Here is a 27,008-nt window from a genome sequence, read left to right on the forward strand (position 1 = left end):
ATGAAGTTAGAAATACTAAAGGAAAATATAAATGATTACTGTTATCGATACGTTTCATTCGATGTTTACCGTGCATCGATAAGGATATCGATTTTCTAAGAAAGACTAAAGGGTTTTAATGTTTTTTGATATCGATATTTTTCGTTAGATGTTTGTCGTACATCGATACGATATCGATGCATTTCTAATATCTGTCATCCCTACTGCCAGGATGCATTACGTTCAGGATATTATGTAGTACATAGTTGCAACATGTCGCAACAATGTACGTCATACGTAGCATCCTAGGAACCGAGGATAATAATGGCTTTTACAATTTAATCGATTTGTATACAAATACCCCTAAATTCATAGATACTAAAATCATCTAGGAATATATTTAAATACTGCAATCAGTATTTTGAAGAATAGTTATTTTCCATAGTGTCCGGAATATTCTTATTTTTTTACCTAGTTTTTTTATACTATATCTAAACTCATATTTAACAACATATACAGTAAAAATACATTCCAATTTCTTCAGCCGTTTTTATATAAAATCTTAATACAGTTTGTTATAACCGCGTATAGGTAATATATTAACCGCGTATAGGTCAACACTACATACGTACATACGTATGTAATGTTGAACTATACGCGGTTACCCCTCAAAGCCAAGTAATTTCATCACAATGGGCAAACTGAAGACCTCATTCTCATCTTATCATCCTCCACTGGTGCTGCGCCAGCGTATACCTTTAGCGCTGGCGGGATCTCCAACATTCCACTGTCATTTATTAAAAAAAACAGTCCCACACAGCTTTCGCCGTGGCATTATTTATATTAAATTATATGTATGTCAAATGATTTTTCCGAGAATTGGCACTCGTCTGTATAGATCCTTAGGAAAAATTGAGAAATTACATCCAACAACATATAGGTACACCTTAAGAGAAACACGCAAGCCTATCTTAAGAAAACAACCTAACTATAAATCTCGCCTTCCCTTATTATGTTACTCACGCCATCATGAGCTCGCTGTTTGGACATATTCTATTTTTATGGATCCGTACATAAAATATGAAAACCACTGAAATTTTATATCTGGCTGTCTGTATCTGTCATATAGCATCAGGTACTGGCAATCCAAAAAGTTAACAGATATGCGATCTGTTATGTAAATTATAGACCTTATAGTATGACGTATTTTATACGTGATTCCTAAATGACATTGAAAACCGAAGTGTTACCGAGAGGTATATCAGTGAAATCTCTCTACAAGCTTTGAAGATCTTGGCCTCTCTAGAAGTACATTAGATTCTATAGTAGAACGTGTATCTAAAGCTACTTCACAAGTCGTAAAGGTGAGAGGTGACGTACCTCGGCAAAGGGGCGCCTTAAACTTACACCCGGGTCACAAGTCCTGAGAACTGTTCGGAGTTTCCCTCTCTGCCACACGATCGACTCGACACCCGCACGGTGAATCCATGGAATGCTAAGAAGTTCGTCTACTCTCTAAAAGAAGTTAGCGGAGAAAGAGATAGACGAAATATTATTAGAACGTGCTTACGAAGATATAAAATAACTAAGACAAATTAATATTGATGTACGGAACTCAAATAAAATGCACGTCTAACAAGCTTAACGGTGGTTTTTATTTTGTTACGTCTTCCCGTTTGTATTTACTCCTAATTAGTAAACCATTGATCCCCTCACTACCTCCGATCCCTAACACTAGCATTGTTCGTTTTGTTATTTATTCCGACCCCGTTTGGTTGTTGCGATGCTCCTTTTTTTGTTGCGTTACGAGGTAAAAATGCCGGTAAACAAAAAGGGATTTTTTTGTTGTATTTATTAGTTTATTCTCGTATCCCGGATATGATATCGTATCATTCGTGATGCGACTTTTATTTGTGAAATAATAATGTTCCTTCTATTATGGATGTATATCGGTTTATGCAATAATATAATCTGCACCAAACCCAATCATTTATGGATATATTAATCTATGTACATGGAACGTAAGACATTTCAATTACGTATATTTTTTAATAGGCGACGATTTCTCTTGCCATCAGGTGGGCCGTTTATTTGCACTTTCCATTACCTATAAATAATCCCTGTAATCTCACTCTCAAATAAATACAGCTTATAAAAAAAATAATAAAAAAACGGTACCCACGCAGTTAACTTACGTACTTCGATAAAAAAATCATAAATGCAATAACAAATAGAAAACTGAAGCCATACAACCCTAATATCCAATCCGAGTCATACCTTTTATACATGGCCGATCCCAATATTAATTGCATGAGTCATAAACATCCACGGTATTTTGATAACACGAGTTGAAGCAATAGAGTTTGCTGGTGGGCGTCGAAAATGTCAAATGTTTCTCATTGTGTATCGTTGTCACCCGCCCTTTATGTGATGGGAATAATTATATATTTGATATAAAATATAATTGTCTTACATCTGTCAAAAGGTAAATGTACAAAATTGCCGGTGTACTATGCATCTATAGATTTTGTACAACGTCATCTGCGTGGGTACATCTATATGGGGTTTTTCAAGAAGGGTATATTAAGGCTTCTTAAGGGTCGGCAACGCGTATGTGACACCCCTGGTGTTTCAGGCGTCCATAGGCTACGGTAACCGTTTACCATCAGATGGACCATATGCTTGTTTGAAACCTAAGTGGTATAAAAAAAAAAAACATCACACGACTCTGCTATTAAGCAATTCTGTAAAAGAAACCATCATATTCTTTATTTTAGGTTTACTTTTATATTTAATTTCATGTTTATTTTTTATTATATTTGGAACGCCGCGCCGTAAGCTTGTTTACCATCCCAGTTACTTAAAAATAAATAAAAATTACTATTATATAATTTTTTTTATAAAAAAATCCTATATGCTTATAATATTCGGGAGGCCTAAAGCAATCGCTATTTAAATTTGTGGTCAAGTAACTCAGCCAAAAAAAAAAAAATAGACCATTTATACAGGAGATATGATAACAGAAATATACAAATAGTCAAAGGCTTTAAAATTATGACAGACCTCTTAGCATTGCCGTAGTTAATAATAGTAATACCTTAATATAATATTTACATTATAAAATTATTCTTACGCCGACCCCAAATAAACTGGATAAGGAAGAAGCAGATAATAATAGTTATTCTTAGTACTGAAAGTAGGTTTCCATTTTCAATGAATAAAATATACATTAACAACTAAAATAAGATCACACAAATTAGAGTAAGTTCGACGTATCTCGTGGAACGGACGGACAAATAGTGAATCCACAAATATATGTATATTCCAAGTAACTGTTACGTATTACGACAGCGGTTACGAATAGTGGGACATAAAAACACACATAAATACAGCAGATCAATGTATCGTAATGTAATAAAAATTATTGTCCTACGAAGAGTCTGTTAAAAGGAAATTACTATTTAGGATCACAAAATATGAATCCTGGAAGTGGCTTAGTATTTTTTAATTTATTGTGGGGTTTGAGTTATTGCCAGGTGCTTGGACCTGTAGCACTGCGACCTACACAGATCTATTGTACTCGCCCTTTTTCACAGTTGCTACCTAGTCTATTAGGAACAATAATTGAAGGATATTCTTAGGAGCGATGGTTTTTATCTTCTCAGAATAGAGTGTAAACTTTCCAAGGGAGACATTTTGTTTATGCATGCATGGGCTTAGAATTATTATTGTTAATTATATTTTTTAATTTTCAATTACTTGTAACTAATTGTTTTAAATTATTCCCTGATTCATAAACTAGAAAGAATTTGTCGTACATCGATACGATATCGATGCTTTTGTAATATCTGTCATCCCTACTGCCAGGATGCATTACGTTCAGGATATTATGTAGTATATTGTTAAAAGAATTTGGATTATTTTTTATTAATATAATAAATAATCCTAATTTAATATCAATACTAATATTATAAGTGTACTATCCGTGTTACATCTACTTATATAGTTATGAGCTTTGCGAGGTTCCTATATATTGATTAACTTAATATATGTAGCTTATGTAACTCTGAAATAATGAGAGGAGTTTTGTACTCTTTATTACACCAATTACATATAAAAAAAATATTGTAGTGAATATACATTAACTGATACAAAAGGCGGTTTTATTCCTAAGCATTTTTTTTGGTTTTGTCTCTCATTTCAGTATTAGCATATAAATATAAGTTTATTTGTATATTAACTATTCTTCTTGATTGTAACTGAACGTGCATACATTTCCATACAATAGTTTTTGCGTGATGCATATACAAATTTACAGCCAAACATAAAAATTAATATAAGAAATTATTTTTTATTTCTATTATGTATACACTTAGACTGATACAATTTTTTTATAATATTTTATCGTACTTCGTTCAGTAGTCTATTCCACCTCCATTGATATCAGTGGTATTATGAGCCAGTCGGTTTGTTTATCATACATTTTTTCGGTGGCCGTAAAATAAGAACCCTTTATGGGCAACCCAATTACTTTTTATGTTGATACCAACCGATGGATGCCGACATTACTTTGATATTGAGATGCTTGGTATTCGCAGATGGTATAGTTAGGGATGCCAACCGTACCAGAACCTCGAACAGGTACAAGGTTTTTGATTTAGAACAAAACACACGAGTAACACTTTTTCTATGACCCCATACTAGGCTATGGCCGTATCGTGGAAGTCACACCATTTTATGTGTGTTTAAGTTTTAGCACTTTTGAATAGTCATACTTATTTCTTTTAATCTAATCCCCCTTGGAAAAGCTGTCTATGAGAGTAAGAATGAGAAAGAAACTTACGTGTTGGTGTTTTAAATAAATTTCGGTACAAGTTTACGATGTACGAACTTTTGACTGTCAAAATACGATGTTGTACGAATTTTTTTTAATTGATGAATTTGGAGTCGTCACCTACTTATGCCATGCCATGTATATGCACTGGCGGTGCACCAGTAAAGGTTGATATGATGAGCATGAAGTTAGTTAATTAATTTCCAAAAGGGACCGCCTGAAGATCGACTTATTATGATATATTTCTAGCAATAGCCCAATAGTCTGCATTATTACCAATAGTCTGCATTATTAACAATTACATCAAGCTGATATATGAAGTTAGAGAGCTAAATTGAATTGATATTTTTTACCTTTTCGTACAAGATTAAATCTCCTAAGGCTGGTAACCCTGATACACTGTTGTGTGACCATTTTTAGCTTAATGATATTGCCGCTGGTGTAAATTTTCATTGTTTCACCCACAATTCTGTGGAATTGAAAGCTAATGGTGTCATGTTATAAGCCATGTTGGTTTTATGGGGAATGATAATCGTGTCTGTTAGAATTGGAACAAAAGGTGGTATTATCTTGAATCTATTTTTGGGACAATTATAATTCTTATTTTATTGTATAAAAGGGAAAAATGTGAAGTACTTTGAGAGCTGTAAAAACAAATTAATACTTAAAAGTTATCAAATTTATATAGTAGGTACAAATCATGATGACACAGAATACGTACATTCGCCGATTCTTCAAAAATTCACGTATAGTCAGGAGAAATAAATACTTTTATACATAAAGATGAAAGACTAAAAAATATTGGATGACAGTGGTACATTGATAACAACCTCAAACTTAAATAAGAGTTCGTATCATAATATGAACTGATTTGCACTAATTGGTTGAGTGCAATGATGGCTGACTTCATCATACTCGTGAACGGCACTGTTTTGTTAGGGTTACGGTCACTGATTAATTTATTTCGTTTTGACAAATATGCAATACGCTGATTATCACTATATTCTCCCTAATGGAATTTAAAAATGAATCTGTATTTTTGTAAGCATGTACTATATCATTTGAATACATTAAGAGTTGAATTTTTTGTCAGTTATTCTTAGCTAGAAAACACTCCGAACTGAAGGTAGAATTGATCATAATCTGTAATAGACCTATAGAAATTTTTTGATTTGATCTGATTTGAGCAAGAACCAAAATTGTGAAATACCATCTATTTTCATTTAAATAAATCATTATACTCGTATATGTGATTGAGAAATTATTGTTATTAATCTGACTTTGTTTTATGGCTAAAAAAGTATATATAATAATAATAATATTCTCAGGACAATTTACACGCGCCATAGCGCCATCTAGACCCAAGTTAAGCTAGCTAAAGCTTGTGTTATGGGTACTAGAAAAATAAAAATATCTATGTATATGTATCAGTTGTCTAGCAACTGATACATATACATAGATATTTTTATTTTGTAAATACATACATAATATACATAGAAAACACCCAGACCGATACAAACAATCATACTCATAAATACAAATGTTTGTGCCGTGCAAGGAATCGAACCCGTGACCATAGGTCGTAAAGCGGTGTGCTAGACTGCTAGACCACCGAGGTCATCAAAGTAGTCGAGTATATGTATAATGCTTTTAACGTTTGGTTTTAATTTTACCTTATCCTGTCCAGCATTAGAATACTTTACTGTTTCATTGCATCCACATTTTACACCAACAAAAGGTTGGCGGTTCTGAACTAATCTCTTTACTCGAATAATCCTTAAAAAGTAGAAAAATTAAAAAATATTCTAGAGACCAATACTATGAAAAGAATGTTTGCTGCATTTCGAATGCTTTTTATATTATCTTATACTGTCTCTTAAAAATAAATAATGTTATTATTATATTATTTTACATAACTATACATTTTTTTCTTTTAAAATATAATAAACGCTGACGGTCTACCTGATGGTAAGTAGTAGCCGTCACCGTCATAATGTGACTTCCATGAAACCGCTCATGCTATTCCTGTTTTGGATATATTATATAATCAATATAAAACTTTGAAACGTAAATACAATTAAAGTAAAAAAATCGCTGGTTTAATACCATACGCAAAAACTTCAAACGTCAAGCAGACAAGTATAGTTCTATATGTAAACCATGACACGGAAAAATAAACTCAAAATTGAAATTCTAATAAAAGCATTTTTATAAAAATATCAATGTATAAATTGACGCAGTACATTTTTCATATAAAATACCAATAGATATACACTGCAGTCCAAACTATTAGAACACAATTTCGAAAACTGTCTCTCATTCGTTATTCCCAGAGTTTACGGCTTAGCCGCTCTGCAGTTTTTCCCTTTATTTATAGCGTATGTATTTTTTGTTTTACTGTACAAGCAAAGCAATGAATTCCGTTTATAGTCTCACTTGTTTAGCGGTCTATTATTAAAACTTCTATAAATTCTGTTTTAGTCATTTCTGGCAGATTTATCGTGGGTAGCCTTGTTTGGTTATTTATGAATTTCGAAATCGTCGATTAGATTTTCCATTTTTTTTGTCGAATCCTATTCATAATTTCCCGTTTTGTGTAACGGACGACAATGAATATTATCAGCAATGGATATAACAAAGGAAGTGTCATTTGTCTGTCCCGATGAAGTATTATTTGAAAAATAAATACAATATGTATTTATTTCTAAATCACAGAAAAGCTTTTTACATTTCTTACATTTTCTTGCATTATATTAGTAACCGTCTGCAAATCAAGATCAGATAAATACAACATCTCAAATACCTACTGTAGTAGTATTTAATGATTTCTTAGTTATGAATTACATAAAATATTTTTTATATGTAATTTCTATCTGAGGACTCAAGTACATGTAATGCTGAAAAATAAATGAAATAGCACTTCAGTTTGTACAGAATGGTACTGGATGGATAGACAAGGCAGACAAAATCTATAAACTTATTATTTTCAATAACTCCAAATGTAATATATCATTATCAATATATACGAATGTGCTGATTTAGTATTGTATGCAACTGACTGATTAATATCAGGTGATAATTGGCCCCATATTGTAAATTGCATAAAAACTTGCAACAACAAGAACGAATATAAAACTGTAACTATTACTAGAACGACAGTAAATTAAAGCCTATTAAAAATATATTAAATGTTAACAGAAAAAAAATTGAACCTCCCACCTAATATGACTGTGGATTTAAAACAAGATAAAACCGCATAGTAACTAGATAAAATGAATTAAGATTAAGTAGGTAGATAATAAATACAAACGAAACAATGAGAAATTCCTCGTATTTCTACAAACTAACCTAATTTGAGAGGTAACAGAAAAAACAACTTCATCAAAGAGACATTTTCATTTATTAATAACATTGATGTCTTACGTTCAAACATTTTAAAATGCGCAAAGGAGTTAAAAGCAATTTTACTTTCCTTTCATAGAACTCTCCATTTAACAACAGCCTTAAGGATATACCCTTTTGCTTTGATATTTATTCTTATTTTTTCCCTTATTTTGTCTTAAGCCAAAACATAATTGTGGAAAGGAAAATGTTTCAACAATTTTATTTTTGTCAACAGGTAAAATATCCGCCCAGAGTGAAGATGTCTTTAAAATCAGCAGTTAATGGAAGATTTCCTGAGGGGAAAGACGTTATTATTGGTAATAATCTGCTTCTTAAGTTTTTTTATTCTCTCAAAGTGCTTTTTATCGAATTTTTTATTTATGTATAGACTTTGTACTATCTATTACTTCCATTAGCTTAGGTATTATAATGAATATTGCCAAATTTCACTATGGGTTCACCATATATGCACTATTATATGTAGGTTGATTTTCATGAATATGCTCTTTATATTGATGATATCCATTTTAAAGACACTGAATTGTCTAATTTTTTTGTTGTTTACAATACTTTGTTGTGTATAATAACATTTAATTTAATGTAACTAAATTCAAATGATTTTGGAATTAGTCTATAATAACAACTATTGCCAACCCTTTTGATCAAAAAGAAATCTGTTAAAGTGTTATTTATCTATGAAGAAATAAATACAGTGGAATTTAGAGCCTTTTCCGTTCCCAATTTGGTTGAATATAAATCTGCTCTCAACATAATAGACCCTATTTACTAATTTCCTTATAAGGCAAAATGTACACATATAGACATAAATACATTGTAATTAGGTACGCCTGAATCGAATACATTGATCGAATAAATCTTATTACAAAATGAATCAATGTGTTACATATTATTAAGTAAAAAAACAACAGGCGTAGTTGGAGTTTCTTCCTTTCTTAATTTGGTTGAAAATAAATCTGTTCTCAACATTATTGACCTTATTTCCTATACCCTTATAAGGCTAACTGTACTAAAGGCATTGTAATTACGTACGCCTGAATGTGTTATTGATCGAATAAATCTCTCTACAGCATGTAAAGGCGACGCAAACCCTACTAATTTGACGTACAAATGGTATATGAATGACAAACTCGTTGCGGCGAACGGCACAGAATTGGTGAGTGATGCTGGAATTAATTATACCTTCAATTTAGACTACAATTGAATAGTAGGTACTTAGTTTGTTCTATCAACGTGGACGATCTCTTGTTGGATGTTAATCTATTAATTATGTATATTAGTTCCTGAGTGTTGTCGCCTTGTTGGTTAAGTGTACTGAATTTGATAAAAAAATCACATATTGAAATATGGCCGATACAAAAAATATTATCAATTTTACTTTTTGACTAACTCTCCTGCGATGACAATACCGTTAACAATAATTAATCTGAAAAATGTCACGGGTAAATTTGGACATGTCAAGTGTTGAGTTTAGCACCACATCGCCCTGACTACTATTCTGTAACACTCATGAAGAAATTATTATAAAGTTATTTTTTATTTAATTTCTTATTTCTAAGATTATATAAGTGCTGATATAGTAACATAAATATATACATGTAGATTAAATTAAAATAAATTATTTAATTCCATAGAAAATTCACAATATAACAAGAAACTATCACGACCACGTTGTAAAATGTGAAGTACATAATGAAGTTGGGAAAACCGAAGAGTCACATGTTTTGGAGGTCACTTGTAAGTATTCTGTTAATAAATACTCTAATATTCATAAGTTAAATGTTAATTTATGCTAAAGGACTGTTAATGTTCATACCTGTCTATTGCTTTTATTTTAGTAGAGATTTTATCGAGACCAAATATGTACAGAATCGTCCTCATGAATGCCTTTATCTTATCCAATTCTCCCTGATTTTACACTAGAAGATAGCTTTTATATGGTGATCAGTCTGCTTTATAAGCTGTCTTCTAGTGTAAAAGGCAAATGACATGGCAAGGTGATATGGGAGTGAAATTACAGGATATGGACGGCATAAAAACTTAATAGTTGATTGAACAAAGGAAGATCCTCCATCTGACGTAGATGGAGTAGGAAATAGGATTGTCAATTGTAATGTGGATTTTTAACCCCATTGTTAGCAATGTACCACATCAGGTTGCCTCTACGTGGTTCCCCTGGACCATTATAATAAATTCCTGGCGAATTTATCACGATTGGCTGACCTGGCCTCATATTTATCTATTTGTCCTTCACTGGTGCCCCGTCAGCGTAAACTGTTAACGCAGTCGGGTGCAATTTTCATTAAAGATGACCAACCAGATGGTCATCCCTCGTGTAGACTTCACTGCAGCCATTTAAGAGGATTTAGGTGCTTTTCCTCTGTATTCTTTAATTCACTGCCATACCTCACTTTTCTGCTGAAATATACCTTGCAAAGTAATCTATTCCGCGATAAAAATAAGTGAGATAAATGTACTCACGCGAACGATGTTATACAGTCCACCTCGATAAAGAAGGAAAGGTACGATTAAGAGAAAATGTTTCTTTTAGATGCACCAAAGTTTAAAAGTCATCCAAAAGATGTAGAAGCGGAAGTGGGCACTCCTATAACGCTCAGCTGCGACGTTGATGGTTATCCGGCGCCAGAGATTAATTGGCTACATCATGAAGAGGACCAGAACATCGTAAGAGAAAATAAAATACTATTAATGTATTTTGTAGTACACTTTACAATTCATATCAAACTTGCTAATCTCATTTATTTATGTATTCATTTATGAGGGTCCAATATTTAGACGCTTTTACAAACGTCTTGGTATTAAAAAATTAGTGTAAAACTATACTATAACTAAATCAGTATTAAATTTTCAAAAGTTTAAATAATACAATATTAAAAACTACCTAATAATATCGTGGTATAGAATCAAGGGTGAAAAAAATAGGTTTAAAAGTGTACTTGATTGGAGTTTTATTATCGGTTTCTCTGAGCGCCACCTATAATATCTTAAATGAAATTATATAGCGAGGTGACATATTCTACTCTAGCACCATCACGAAATATACATTATTCCAATACGAATTAAAAAAACATCACAAGCACTATTCGTATAAAAATAAATACGAAAAATGTATTGAACAATAGAAATAACTACGCTCCTAATAATATGTAAATCTGAAAACAAAATGTATTCGATATAACAATGTTGTATCCAAATACCTAGTCATCATCACAAAGGAATCGGTAGTTTCATTGATGTTAAATATTTGATATTCCACCGCTTTTGAATCGAATCGATATCAACGCCCACTATTATAGTTCTTGACATAAAACATACAAAACCTATAGTTATATTACTGTTTTTGTTTGCCTATTGTACAATATTTGGTAATAATTTTCTTTGTAGAATCAATCTGGTTTTTAATACCCGTGTAGTTTGAAGCGCATTATGAATTCTACAACGGAAATGTTATACTACTTCAATTTTTATTACGTGTGTGATATGATTCATAGTCGCTCCATTGTTTTACTTTGCTTATCACGGACTGTTATCTAAAACAGAAAGTCACTTTTTAGGTGCGAGCTTTTTATAGAAACATTAATATACTTTATTTCTGTATGGCTTGACGTCAGTTATGATTTATAACGGCTGTACTGTTGTGTCTTGTTTTCTGTTTATGACTTGAATTAAATGCATTAGTTTAAGCTACTGTTTTGTCAAATAAAAATACTTAGTCGTCCACTAATATTATTGTAGTTTAAATAATGGTTATATATATTAATTAAATTAAATTAATAGTAAAGTTAGAACCAATTTTTATGTTTCAAAATAGATTAAATTAAGAAGAGTTATCATAAAAGTATACTTTAGTCTAAAAAAATATTCATAATAAAAAAAATCACATACTCACTGCGCAAATTTTTCTCACTGGGCGACCATTTGTATACATTATAGCTTAATTAGGGTATATGCAATAATCACTAGTATTTTCTATAAATTTAATGTTATAATACAAAATAGTTCAACGATTACTTGAACAGACCAGATCCTACAAACTCGTCTATGTGACTTTGAAATGTAAACTTACAACATTTGTTTAAAAGAGCAACAGGCAAGTTTCTTGCTCATTCTTCTTACGCTGAAGCAGTTTGCAAATGGAGGCTACGTTACAATAATTGTCAACATTCAGGTCTCCATTCTATTCGACATTGTCTCTTAGTATATTACACGCTCTTGTCATTTCCTCACTGTTTTAATTCCTCTACTATTAGTGACTGTTTTCTTAGATGTGAACAATGAAAAGTATATAATTTCTTACGGTATTATGATTGTGACATTGTATGCCGTATTCGCTTCCTCTCTATTATCTTACATCTCAGTAACAATGACACATACAATTAATTCAACCACACATATTGTCGTGTCGAATTGGAACAAAGGCAGTAGTCTTCGATTAACTGTTTAACGCTTTGTCAGAACCATTCATCTGTATCATTCCTTAAACAGAGACTGTAACTGTGTAAATGAAGGGAAAATTAAATCAGTTTATTTGTATGGTGCTCAGAGCAACCCATTTCAGTTCGCCCGTTTTCGTATTCCGTTGTTCTTATGACGGCACTCCGGCTTTTGTCTCGTTTCCTCATTACATTACAATGTTTGAATGCTCCGAAATAGCAATCGTTTTAATGAAATTGAAAATTTCTTTTCTTCTACATATATATGTGATGAATGTGCTTCCGTAAATTGTAATATGAATAATTGAGTAGACTGCCTGGTAAATTATGTATCTCTTTATCATTAACAAATAGTTATATTTTTTATCATAAGTAGTAGTGTAAGAATATTTTAAGTAAGTGGTATTATAGTCAAGTATGTTGACTCATGTTATATTTTTTTGTGGCGTATATACTAATATTATATATGATGAAGTCTGTCTGTCAGTTCGTTACCATTTCACAACTAAGCGGCATAACGAATCCTAATGCAATTTGCGTGAACATAGATGGTACGAGGATGGACGTCTAAAAAGCAGATGATGTCGCGAGAAATGGCTAGTCTATAATATACTGCTGTTATCCGATTTGATATGCATTACGAAATCAGCATGTTATGTTTATTTGAATTGATCTTATTAATTTTATGAACGTGGAAGTTTGTACGTATGGATGGATCGATGTTCGTTACTCTTTCACACAAAAACTAATGAATGGACTTTAAGGGGGTCTTCCTATGTGACGGCCTGTTTTTTAGGGATATTTTAGGATTTTTTTTCTACGACCAGTAAATATTTAGAGCTTCAAGTTTTTTATCATTTATTAACACATATTTGGACAGTATAAATATAAAATTTCAGCTAAAAATATTCAGTCAAACTAGAGTTACAGCGCTCTGAACACCCCCGCCTCGAAAAAAAGAGCTCCCACTTCCTCCACGATTCCGGCTGATCGGCTTATCTGAAAAAAAAAAAAACGGCGTTTTAATTTGTAGGCTTAAAAGCACGGAATGACCTATAATCAAATGAATATAAAAAAAATTGGATTTTTGATAGACATTTGAAATAAAAGTTGCAAATTAGGCGTTTTTTTTTTTTGTTTTTTGCTATAAAAAAATCGAAGTTTTGAAAATTTTCGATTGATAATAGTTCATTCCATGCGTTTACATATATTGAGTGTGCCCTGTAAATTTCAAGTAATTCGGTCCAGCCGTTTCTGAGATACAATGGAGGAAAGTTTGAAAAACACAGTTTTGAGAAAAACGCGTTTAAAGTTTCAAGTCCGTTAAAAACTATTAAAATATCAACTTACTCTCAATCGGCGATGCCTGGTCCATAGAGTATTCCTTCCTCTTCCTCGTGAAACTCTTTTAAAGCAGATTGTTCAGCTCTTGAGTCAATCCTGGCTTGTTTAACGACATCACTTACGCGCCGCTCAGAGCGTAAGATTCGCTTTTCATCCCGTTTCTCAACATACGCTTGGGCTTCACGACCAACAGGGCATCCCATAATCGACATAACTTTAAAAATACCTTGAAAACCTTCATTAAAGATAATAACTGCTAAGTAGCTAGCAATTTCAACAACTTTGGGACCAGAATGAAGATGTTTAGGAGCGAAAGTCCAAATCAAAGAATTCAAAGATTCGTTATTGTTTTGTGTCTCTGCTCCTAAACAACGAATTAATAATTCGTCTTTCGATAAATCTTCGAAAACCGGTTTGATAGCTTCTTGGACTTGCGGAATTAGAGGTGGTTTATCGTGATGAAATTGGTCCAGTTCATTATTAGCTTCAGCCTTACGCCATTTACACCAACTGTCTTCGCCTTCTGGACAAAATTGATGCTGAGGGTTTTCATCAGAAGAACATTTGTGATAGTACGTTGCCCAAACTTCCTTTCTCATATCTTCAAGCGAATCTGGATGGCGTCGAATTGCTAATCCGTAGAATTTTGTAATTTCTTGGATAACTTTATCAGTAAGTTTACCTGCTCCTTTTCTGTTTAAGTCTGTAGAAACGTGTCTAAACTTGTATAAACAAATATATTAATAAAAGGGAGGCCAGGTATAAAGCCGACGGTACACAATAGGCCCGGTCTCTAACTGCCAACTCACCGCTCCGAACCGCTCTTTCTTTTACCTGCTGTATCTTTAAAACGACTTCGAATTTTCTAAAATCGCTTTACTACCGTATTCTAGACATGTTAAGGGAGCAATTTATGAAAAAAAAAAAATCGATTTTTTCAACCCATCACATAGGAAGACCCCCTTAATGGAACTGTACAAAAATATAGTTTATACATCAGAATAACATATAGGCTATAAATTTCACGCGGGTAGCATAACTAGTATACTATTAGTTCTATTATATTATATTCAATGTTTGTTTAACAGTTTTAAACCAACTCATAACATCTCATGCCCAACGATGAAATGTTAACCCGAGATCACTTGGGTGCTTTTATGTCACTCCCAACACTGGCACTAGGGTACTGTGGCCATCCTACATATTTAAACTGTAGTATTAAAGATGTAGTTGATAAATGTTGCACGATCGGTCGGTTGAGACGATGTATACGTATGATAATAGACTGACCAAATGTACACAAAAATATTGATCTTATATACTAAAGAACAATAGGAAAATGTAAAGTGAAGTGACATAGTTTAGACACGGCAGTGCTTAGTAGACAATATTGAGTTTGTCTTACTAACCATAATTAATTTCAATGATTATATTGATATATCTAGGTATCTATGTTCCATAATATATGTAGCTATGTATAGTATTGAAAGTATTTTATTAATTCGTCGTTTTTAAGAGCGTTATGGCCTAAGATCACAGAAGTTATAGTAATATAGTTCAAATTTGAATGACCAAACAAATACATTTGTATGTCAATTTACATTTCTAACTGAATCTTGTAAACATATATTAATATATTATTTTTTTGCAGCGTGTTGGCAAAACTGTGAATCTATCTTTAACTGTTGATACGCATACGGCCGGACGGTACATCTGTCAAGCGTCTATCGAAGGATATCCTGAAATACAGGCTGATGCTTCAGTATATATTAAAGGTAAATGATATATTATCGTAGTTATATTATTGTTAATTCTAAATGTAATAGTAGATCCACAAATAGATATTATTTTAAGCTTTATGTTCAATATTTTTCGGAAACTCATAATATATAAAATAATACGTGTATAATTTATACCAAATATATATTCTGTTATTGTTATAATAGGCTACTGTAAAATAATAATCATGCAAATATTATGAGTTAAATATATGAAAATTATACCCTCTATTTCTTTGCCCTCATAAATACTGAGGGTATTTATGAGATTCTACAATTAATTAAACACGTTTGCTGAATTTATACAAGTAAATTGTACAGTTATTATTGACAAAATATTTTTTTTAATATGCATTATTTTTAGTAGCTTCAATATACTTCTATAATACATAATATATGTATTTGATTTTAAATTTATATATTTTTTATATATAGCCCCGGCTTCGAATGAATGTCCTGTCCTAATCCTATACTATCCAAGGGTACTTCTTTTTTTAAACAATGAATACACTCAACAATTACAATAATTCAACAATTACAAATAAAAAGGAATCCTTTTTATATGTAATGGATAAATTCTTAATAATTTCAAACTAATTTAAGTATATAATTTATTTACTTTGTATATACTTGTATAATTTATTTGTTAAAAACTCTAGCTAGACTATTAATTATTAATGTATTAATTATAGTATATACACAATTGCAAGTTAAATCCCCTGGGTCGTGTTGTATCTTCATTTTCATTAAATTTCATCGGGTTTCTACATGAAAATTAATGATGCCAGTTCATCAGGCGGCTCCGAATCAAATATGAGTTGCCACAAAAAGTCCTTTTGTGTCGCTCACCGGTTGAATAGGTCGATAAAGTCACGACCTTGTGGGAATAAACCGAAATTCTAACAGAGGTTATTGCCATGTAGAATAATACATGAAGTTGACAAGGTATTATGTATAGCTTGACCTTGTGTTGTTAAGCAAATGAATCTAAAATGGTCAATTTATTAATGTAACCGAAAAATGGGTACTTTCTTTTCATTAAAATGGCAGGCAATTCATATTCACCGGCCTCGGTGGTGTGCCACCTTAAATCCGAATCCACGGGATCGATTCCTCGCACGATGCAAACATAAGTTTGATTGTTTGTATAGGTCTGGGTATTTTCTAAATATATATGTATAAATAAAATATTTAAGTAGTGTAAGTTGTCTAGTATCGATAAGTTTATTAATCCTAGTTGAGAATACTTATATAAAACTTAAATAGGGTACTGTCTACAATCTAATATAACTTATTTATATTTGTAACTAGGTCCACCGAAAATCGTGTCCAACCAAACTCAATTTGGATCACAGGGGGATATCGTGAATATAGAATGCGCAGCATTTTCTATACCCAGAATTGACAATATCATTTGGACATTTGAGGGCAGAGAAATTGATACCATACATGATCAGGTAAGATTTTTAATACCTATAGTGTTAGTACTACTTGTCGTAACTTGTCTAATTCAGCCGGCAAACCTCTTGCTTTGTAAGAGTTTGTCTGTTTCGGTTGTAAGGTGAGATTCGACATTGAAATTACAGGAACAGAGGCTTTATATCTATGTTTTCTGTCTCTAGTCTCTCTGTGTTACATGATAACGTGATATCTATAGTGCTGTTCATGTATTTAGGTGATTGTTGCCGCTTACCATCATGTCGGCCGTCAGCTTGTTTGCCATTCTAATTATATATATAATAAAAATCTATCTGTCTGTCTAATACAGTAAAGAATTACGTAATATGAGCTTGTACAGCTTACAAAAGAAATAATAAGATAAGTGATCTGCTTTACTATAGTACTTTCATTCATGTCAGCGTTATTTCATTGTCTGCCACTGAATAATGGGTCTTATTCATTCGTGTAATTGTATAATTTTACGGAAGCTTCTATTATTCACATTTGATTTATTAGAAACCTCGTAAATGTTCTATTCAATTGCAGTTTGCAGTTTAAATGCATATAACAAATGTACTACATAAATAAATCTAGTATTGTTTGCTTCTCTGGTATGTTTATATTCAAATTTGGTATTTTTTATTCTATTGGAATGGCAACCAAGCTGTCTGATTGAAAGTGGTATGCATTACTTACAGATATAAACAGATAGATTGGTGTTACTGAATTTTGTTAGGTATCTACTTTTAGTAAGATCGCTTTTCTTTTTAAACGTCTCTTAGATAGATGCTTACTCAGATATGTTCATAGATATGTTCAATCAGCTAATGTATGAATGTATGTAAAAGTTCTTTTATTTGTTTTATCGAGGAAAGTTTGAGTTATATTACATAAATATTATAGAAATACTGTGTTAAATGAATTAATCAATAAATCTCTAGGTACTATAGTATGTGGTTTTTCAATAAGAGTATATTAAGGATCGGCAATACGCATGTGACTTTTGGTGTTTCAGGAATCAATGGGCTACGGTAACCATTTTCTGTAAATACGAATTTGAATTGCATCTGATCAATAACAAATGTAACATATAATATAACACTTATTTTATTTTTGTATAGGATTACGCCTTTTTGGAAGATTTGCAACCGGGAGGAGTTGTTAATTCCACACTGATCATACGAGAAAGCCAATCGAGACACTTCGGTGTATACAAATGTAACGTTTCGAATGATTATGGCAGTGACACTTTGGAGATCATATTGAAACCTAACAGTATGTATTCTTGTTATTATGCAGATATATTATTTAATAATATATTATAAACACATGTTTTGGGTTATTATAATAATGTTTTAACTCTTGATTATTTTTTATTTGGATCTAAACATTAATGGTGAAACTTTAGAGTAGATTTCTCATGTAGTTTTTGTGTTAAAAAATTCATTCGATATGTAAATTTCATGTAACTATAAGTAATTGCTATATTTGATATATTATTGAATTAAAATTTACTTTATTTTATTTAGAAATTAATTATAAATACTAATTTTTAATTTTACTTATCAGAAAAATGAGCTTGTGTAAGTCTCGAAAGAAAATATATTTAAATTAAAGAAACCTATATTAGCTTTTATACTTAAACTAGTTTAGGATTAATTTCAATGCTAAAAATAACTCACAACAATCTTTAAGCCTGTCTAAAGTACTTCTAAAAATATCTAAAACCCTCTAATCTAGCTCTAATAACTATATTGCCTGTTTACTTAACACAATTTGTTATTTATAGAAACCTTCCCCTTACTGCCGGTTTTATTTGGGGCAACATCTGGAACGATCATGGTGGCGGCGGTGATAATGCTGATAATCCTATGCCAGAGGAAGCAGAGGAAAAACAAACAGACTCAAGTGACAGAGAAACCAGATGTCACAGTTACTGCCGAAGAATTATTTAAAGACAACGATAGGAATTCTAATATTAGTGATTTAAAACTTGAATTACGACAAGCGAATGGTACCTGTGAAGTTGTAAGTACACTAATTTATTTTATGATAATAATAGGTAATCTTACTAATGTTATAAACGCAATAGTTTGTGAGTATGTATGGATGGATGTTTATTACTCTTTGACGCAAAAAATAATGACGTATTTGATAAAGCATTAATATAAACAGTAATATAGCTATTATAGCTAAGTATACCTGAATAATATATAGGCTGTAATTTAAAGAGATAATGTTAATTGTGACAAGTATAATGATAAATATCAAGTAAGTAATGCAGACAAAGTTGCACGAGTAAGCTAGTACTTGCTATAAAAACACTACAGAATTATAAGTATCACTGTTTCACCTATTTCAATTGAAAATTAGATTACTTAGTATGATATATTTCGGATGAAGGGTGAGATATAAATAGTGGTAAGGTGAGGTGAGATAGCAAAATTACTGGGTACAGAGGCACGACCTTTTAGTGCTTTGGAATAGCAACTTGTAAGTGATATGGAGTCACATAATGTTGTGATGTCTATTGTGCTATTTTTGTCCATAGGCATTAATTATAATATTAATAATCCTTGACCTCTTAATTATAACCTCTTAATAATAATATTGATAACCCTGGACATTTCACACAGTGGAATTTAGTCCCAAGCTAAGCGAAGCTTATGTTATGTATTCTAGACAAGTAGTATATATACTTGTAATACTTTTTCATGACAGTACATAAATAATGTACATAAAAAGAACATAGTTTTACTTCAATCTTTGTAATTAGACCATCAATGGAATAGAATGTTTTATCTTATTAATAACTAGCTACTCGCCCTGGCTTCGCACGGATATACATGTATTATATATACAAACCTTCCTCTTGAATCACTCTATCTACTAAAAAGACCCGCTTCAAAATCCGTTGCGTAGTTTTAAAGATTTAAGCATACATAGGGACAGACAGCAACAGCGACTTTGTTTTATACTATATAATGATACAGCTTACTATTGAATGTTTTATATTATCTATATTTAACGTATGTGTTAATAATTCAGTGTATGCTGAAATAAGAGTAGAAAATAGAGCTTTTAGAATTTACGTTAAAGGTCTATTTTGTGTTCACATGCAAGACTATTCTTGATCACGTCGGTTGCAACACTACAGAAATAACACGCTAAAACTTTACCGTACCAAGATCGAGGAACATTTTCCTTAATAAAGTGAAGTTAACAAGACTTAGAAGCAAATTTCGAAATTTATAGAATTTTGAACAATTTTATGTAACGTATGCTGTTTTAGTCATATTTAAAATTAGATAAGAGCTGAATTCGAAAACGTGGTGCACGAAATAAAACTGTATATTTTTTGTGTAGTATAACAATTTTAATAAAAGATTATATAATACATATTTGACGATTGGTAAACATTTGTATTGCAGGCAAAAAATTTTTTAATTGTATTTCATTTTCATAACAAAGTTATAAAGTATGTAAATTGTTTTCGCGACTAAAATACTATTTATATGCAAAGACACACAGACAGACAAAATACTTTCGTTACATAATAATTGTACTTACAGTATGATGTGATAAAAAAAATCAAGATATTTTGCTAACTTCCCATATCATTTTTAATCTTGCTAATATTAAAAACGCGAAAATTTGTCAGTGTGAATGAATGGATACATGGATGTTTGTTACTTTTTCACGCAAAAACTACTCAGAATACGTCAAAATAACAGATAGGCTACAAATTTCACGCGTGTGAAACCGCGGGCACAGCTAGTAAAGAAAATAGTAATAGCATATACTAAGAAGTTTATTACTATAAAGGAAATGAGAGTACATTGACTTCATTATCTCGCTAGGATTACTCCAACACGGGATCAGACAGCACATTATGTTCTAACGCCAAATTAGGCAGTGGGGTGCCTTTAGCCGGGGCCGTGCCACTGTCCTCTATAAATCAAAGTAGCACATACCAACCGTACAGATATAGCAACGATTATACTGACCCCGCCTACGCGGACTGCTACAAGGTAAGAATCTTCTATCATTTCATGTTTTACATTAAATTGTATTTTGAATATCTATTAATTTAAAAAAATATTGTTATAGTTGTTTTGATTAATTTTTCAAATTTATTATAGTCAACTATATATACTTAAACTTCATTCTTTAATAGATAGGAATTATTAAATTTATCTACAACTTGCTTTACAAAACTCAATTCATAAATAGAATCCAAGTCAAGATCATATAGCAGATACATACACAAGAATTGAACTTACCTTTAACTAGCTCTAGGAAACATAACACTTTTAGTCACTGTATCTCTTTCAATAAAAATTTATTAATGAAGAGAAGAAAATTTATGGTATAAAAAGTGGTATATAGTATGTTCTATGTTTGAGTTCAATAATGATTAAAATTTAAAAGGATAAATACGAGTATAAATAATAGTCAAAACAGATTTATTACATGTTCAACATTTTTATCAATAAGATACTGTACACTTTATAAACACAATTATTAAGCAGTTTTGTATGCCCACTGATATTCTTCTAATTCTGTAATATTATTTAATAGGTAAATGGTTTCGGCAACGGATATCAAACTTATGTCCACTACGGGCATGACTATACGCCTGGATCACTAAGAGTTACGTCACCAACTGTGGGTAGTGATAAATTGACGCCCAATAGGTAAGTGATATTGATGTGCTCCTACACGGGCAATTTAAATTGCCCAATACTGGCCAATATCCCTAAACGTTGTCGCGGTAACATTAGGCAAACTATTCCAGCCGTTGAGAAGCTTGCTTTATAAGCTGTTTCAGTTTTATGGTCAGATTCGAAATTTAAAATTACACCTATTGATAGCCACATTACTCCAACACTATCAGTGGCAGACTAAGAAGTCATTTTTGTGGGTACCTCAGTCACACCGATTTTAGCTACCAAGCAGCTTGTTTTGCAAGCTGTGTTTCGCGTGGATAGTGTAGATTAGGTATTAAAATTACAGGATAAAAGGCATGACAACTTAGTCCTCTGTAACGACAAGACTATAGATATCACTGGTATCTTATGATAACGTGATATTTATACTTTTTCACGTATGTAGGCGATGATTACCGGTTATTATTAGGTGGCTGTCAGGTGATTGATCATTTCAATTAGTTGCATAATTACAGCATTAAAAGATGCCACCTCAATACTTACATTATCTATATTTACTTCTGTAATTTCTTAAACTTCTTCATCTGTTATATAAATATTTAATTAATTGTGCAAATACTATAAATATATAGTAAACAGTAGTTAATTGTAATTTTGAAATACTTGCGTTAGCTACTTTATTGCCCAAAAATGTGTCTACGCAAGCGTATATAATTATTAAATGCTTTACAAAGTAATTAGTAGAAGTTATAAAATGTAAAATTTATATTGCGAACCTTAGGTAAAATAACTGTTATTTGTGTTATCATAGAATTTATTATTTCAGGTCAGTCAATGGAAGTTTACCAAGGGCTATAGATACACCGTTAACGGTACAATACAACCCTGGTAACGGTTCTCAGAATAATTCTCTGCAACGCTCGACTAAGCGGCAAGACAGTAGTAACGCACTGAATAATTTGGGAGTACCCTCTGGGGAAGGTAATGTTTCCATATATTGATCCAATAGCCGTATGTGTACTGTGTTACGTGGAGCGAATATACAACTATTTATCAATTTAGCATCAATACTGTATATGATGAAATTTTAAATGCTGCATAAAAGAGTGGTATTGTACACGATTGTTGTATTATTCATTTGTGTCAATGGGGTTATGAAAATTCTATTTCCAATAAAGTATTATAAGCAATTTTATAAGACCAAACATAACACTATTGCCTTAAAAGTATATGACATCAAAAACTTAACAGATCCTCTATATACTCGATAATTTTTGATGCATGATTGTATATTGAAGTGTGTCCATATTGTAAATTGTGGACAAACTTCATTATCTAATTACATTTGTTTTTTATGCTATTTAGGACAACAATTTTATTGATTGTGTATATACTTGTTATTGTTTATTAAAAAGCCATTAATGACAATAAATTCAAGTTATTGCTGAGACTGAGTCTCTTCATCTTATCGCCAAATAAGATCTGAGTAGCGTGTTCTCACAGATTGAATTAGAATTTTAAAATACCTCTGTCCAAATCTATATTGAATCCTAAAATGCCACTCTTTATCACGTTCGTCAGTTGGTTTGATATCAAATTTTATTTTCTTTTTAGTGTCCTCCTTAATGAGCGTTGTTGTATTACGTTTGTTTACCTAGTCATGTTACTATAATTGGAGCTTCAGCAAACTATAATATTCTTACTCCATCCCTTATCGAAGCATACCATACAAACTTTATTTATTTTTTAATACAGTGAATAGAATACCAAATGGAGGTATAATACAAGGCGTAGATGTAAGATATGCCGCCACCTATGGCAATCCTCATTTGAGAACTGGTGGTGGACTTGGTTTTGCTACTACAGTTAATACCGCAAAACCAGCATCAACTCCCGCACCACCGCCATATTCCTCCGTTAGAAGTTCTGTGGTACTGCCATCAGGTAAATAAATCTTACTACTTTTGTATTTAACTATAATAAGGCTTTATATAGTTTCTAACTTTCTATTTTAACTACTAAGTGCCTTTGTTTCTTGGTATTTTTGTATTTGAAGTTTCCTTTTTACCACACTATTATAAATAGTAAATAGGTCCAGACCTTTGTAGTCAACAACAGACCGTGAAGTTTGAAGCATTTATGTTTTTGTAAGTTATGATAATTCGCAATTGTCTAGACTGTACACAAGATTACGACAAACATGCGTTGTATTAAAAATAATATTTGTTGTATTTTTATTTCATTACATATTATAATTGATATCTAGACAATTATTTCCATTGTTTTTAAACCTTGAAGGCGTTGTAAACACTTACAAGCTTTTAGAATTAATATTAGACTTTCATGTAATTTTCTTTATTGTTTATTTAGCCACTACGGGTTTCTAATTATGTATTGCGACAATCTGCTTATTATAGTAACAAGCGATTGTAGCAATTATGTTAGTCGCACTGGTAATTAACCTTAAGTACTAATTCTATAACTTTGACAATTTAATTATCTGTAGCGACAAGTCTATTTAGTGCGATAATTCTGCTTAGTTGTTACAACAATTCTATCTCTCTATAATCTCTCTATCTACAATGATTCTGCTTGTCTATTAAAGCAATTATCATCAACAGGTACATCATCGCATTCAATAACATCTCCAACAAGTCTCGCGTCACCGCAGTGTACGACGAGTCCTATCACTACTTCTACTATGTCAACAGATAGTACACAACCGGCGACGGTAAGTACTAAATTATTGCAAAATCTGATGACTGTTATCATTTTAGTCATTTGTCTATGGTATAACTTATATGGGGCTATTTAAGTATTACGTAAGCACAAAGAAATAGTGCTTTGCTTATTTTGGATGACATGGGGGTAGGGGAGTCTAGATCATGATTACGTCATCGGTAGTTATTTGCTTTTTTATACGAATGACAACTCTCACATTGTCTTTGCAAAAAAAAATACATTAATTGAAAAATATTTCCGTCAGCATGGGGGGAGGGGTAAGAGCTTTGCTTACTTTTGGTGATAAGGGGGATGGGGGGGGGGGTAAATAATTGTAATAAATCTACTTCCGTAATACTTGAAAAATATATCGCAAATTGTCTCATTTTAAGTCATCACTTTCAGAAGTAAAATGGCTGATGCTAATTTCTCATATTAATGATGTAAAGAAATTAGAATACGGCAAAGTGATTCATAATATGTTAAACTTTTAAGTAACGTAGTTTTTTTTTAGTTCTGTACTAAAAAAAAAAACTAAAACGTACCTACGTAAGGTTTTCGATCTTTATTCATTCAAAGAACTGAAACCTAAAAGAAAATACGCAAATATTCTTAACACGTGCGGGGTCAATCGGTTTGGGGAGTGACCACGACGGAGGAACCTTTACGCTTCCCGGACAATTTCTAAATAAGGACAAGTCCTGCTAGTAACCCAGCTAAATGGATACCATAGTCTAAAAGCATTTCATATTTCTAGGTTGGCGTAGCTACATCCTCCGCTACTCCGCAATCTCCCAGTGCCCATTATATATTAGCTCCATCAAATCGGACGATAGGTAATGCTACAGTTACTAAGAAAGGTAAGCTATATTGAGTAACTAGTTATAGTAGTCTAAATCATTGTATTGCGTAAAAACAACGATCAGTAATTTTAAACTTTCGTAATATTAAATGATAATTAATAAGACAATACTTATTATATATTGTTATAACAAGACAATATTTATTTTCAGGTAATGGTCACCAGCCACCATTAGCAACGCATGTATAACCAATGTTTGAAAGTGACGTTTTTTAAAACCTTTTGACAATTTTTATCTACGTACTGCAATCAATGACACTACTTACGTATTTTATCTCGTGTAATATAGTGCGTTTTTGCAAACTGGCCTAAGGCTGTTGTGGTAAAACTTTATCTGTATTGACAATCGTGTTGTGACATTTATATACCTGTGTTTCTTATATATTTATGTGCTTTTATTCAGAAATTATTGCAACAATAAAGATGTCAAATTAAACAAGAATGTAAAATATACGGTATGTTTCTATGATGTTATTACACTATCATAGTATAAATATATTAGAATTAATTTAATTTAAATTTCTTTAATGTTTGTTTACATTTGTAAACAGCGTAGAAATATCGGGAGCTCATAAATAATATTATAATCAGGTAAATATCCTGTTTATATAATGAATACAATTTATTTATTTTCAAGAATAACGTACTTTTATACATATCATGTTTGAGTGTATTATCATTTTCGTCTGTCATATTCGGGATATGTAAATATTTTCAGGCAATAAAAAATGTTTACGAATAATCAATAGAAGGTATCTGAAACATTATATAAATTTTGTATAGCTTATATTACTAAGATCACATATCCTTTCTATATCATATGTTTAATAAAAATATACTCTAATATATCTATAATATTATAATAGTGTAATAACACTTTAAATTTTAGCTGACATACTACAGTAAAATTATAGGAACTTTTTACCGATTTTGTACCTTAACCTTCTTGTAATTGATACATTTTTTGTAAATACAAATATATTTTAAAATGACTATTTTATGTCTAATGTTTTATCTGAAACAAAAAAAAATTTTAATTCTTATTCATTTTATTCTGTTACTTTCAATATTTACGATACATATATATAGGTAATATTGATGTTCTGAAAGTTGAATTCTGCATATAGAAACATATGAACAAATAAGTAATATTATTATTATTAGATAAATAAAATTCCTGATTGACTTGTTTCATCTTCTATTCGAAACAAAACTTCCTCTAAGTTATTTTTTCATTACCAAAATACACGATTAATTATTATCAACCACATATTTTTGATTATCAATTTATGAATTCCCATAACTTTGTACAATAATTATAATTTAATATGTATATTTATAATTTAAGTTATTGTGTCTTAAATAATTTTATATTAAACGAACATGTCAATTTTATATGACCCTGTTGAGACTGGTCCTGTTGTTAAATGTAATTAATAAATAAATATAAATTAGACCGTCTTAACAATTTATAAATGTATTAATTATCTAAAAATTAATCATTTAAATTTTGTCGCTTTGCCA

The 27,008-nt window shown here is 31.3% G+C and overlaps 1 protein-coding gene across 1 annotated transcript in view; it reads left to right on the plus strand.

Moving 5' to 3' along the window:
• The window catches only part of LOC131841556 (irregular chiasm C-roughest protein-like), a 111,086-nt gene extending 84,818 nt beyond the window's left edge, over positions 1–26,268 (plus strand). The window contains exons 8-22 of the mRNA XM_059189873.1: positions 8,433–8,514; positions 9,286–9,371; positions 9,850–9,952; positions 10,767–10,900; positions 15,665–15,788; positions 17,103–17,248; positions 18,353–18,506; positions 19,021–19,259; positions 21,092–21,262; positions 21,813–21,928; positions 22,728–22,882; positions 23,657–23,845; positions 24,523–24,632; positions 25,380–25,482; positions 25,636–26,268. Coding sequence (XP_059045856.1) covers positions 8,433–8,514; positions 9,286–9,371; positions 9,850–9,952; positions 10,767–10,900; positions 15,665–15,788; positions 17,103–17,248; positions 18,353–18,506; positions 19,021–19,259; positions 21,092–21,262; positions 21,813–21,928; positions 22,728–22,882; positions 23,657–23,845; positions 24,523–24,632; positions 25,380–25,482; positions 25,636–25,673 — 1,950 coding nt within the window. The 3' untranslated portion in view covers positions 25,674–26,268. The remainder of the gene's footprint in view (positions 1–8,432; positions 8,515–9,285; positions 9,372–9,849; positions 9,953–10,766; positions 10,901–15,664; positions 15,789–17,102; positions 17,249–18,352; positions 18,507–19,020; positions 19,260–21,091; positions 21,263–21,812; positions 21,929–22,727; positions 22,883–23,656; positions 23,846–24,522; positions 24,633–25,379; positions 25,483–25,635) is intronic.
• The last annotated feature ends 740 nt before the right edge of the window (positions 26,269–27,008 follow it).

Source organism: Achroia grisella, unplaced genomic scaffold (assembly GCF_030625045.1).
Source record: "Achroia grisella isolate CSIRO2021 unplaced genomic scaffold, CSIRO_AGI_Agris_v1 utg1847, whole genome shotgun sequence".
Classification (NCBI taxonomy): Eukaryota; Metazoa; Arthropoda; class Insecta; order Lepidoptera; family Pyralidae; genus Achroia; species Achroia grisella.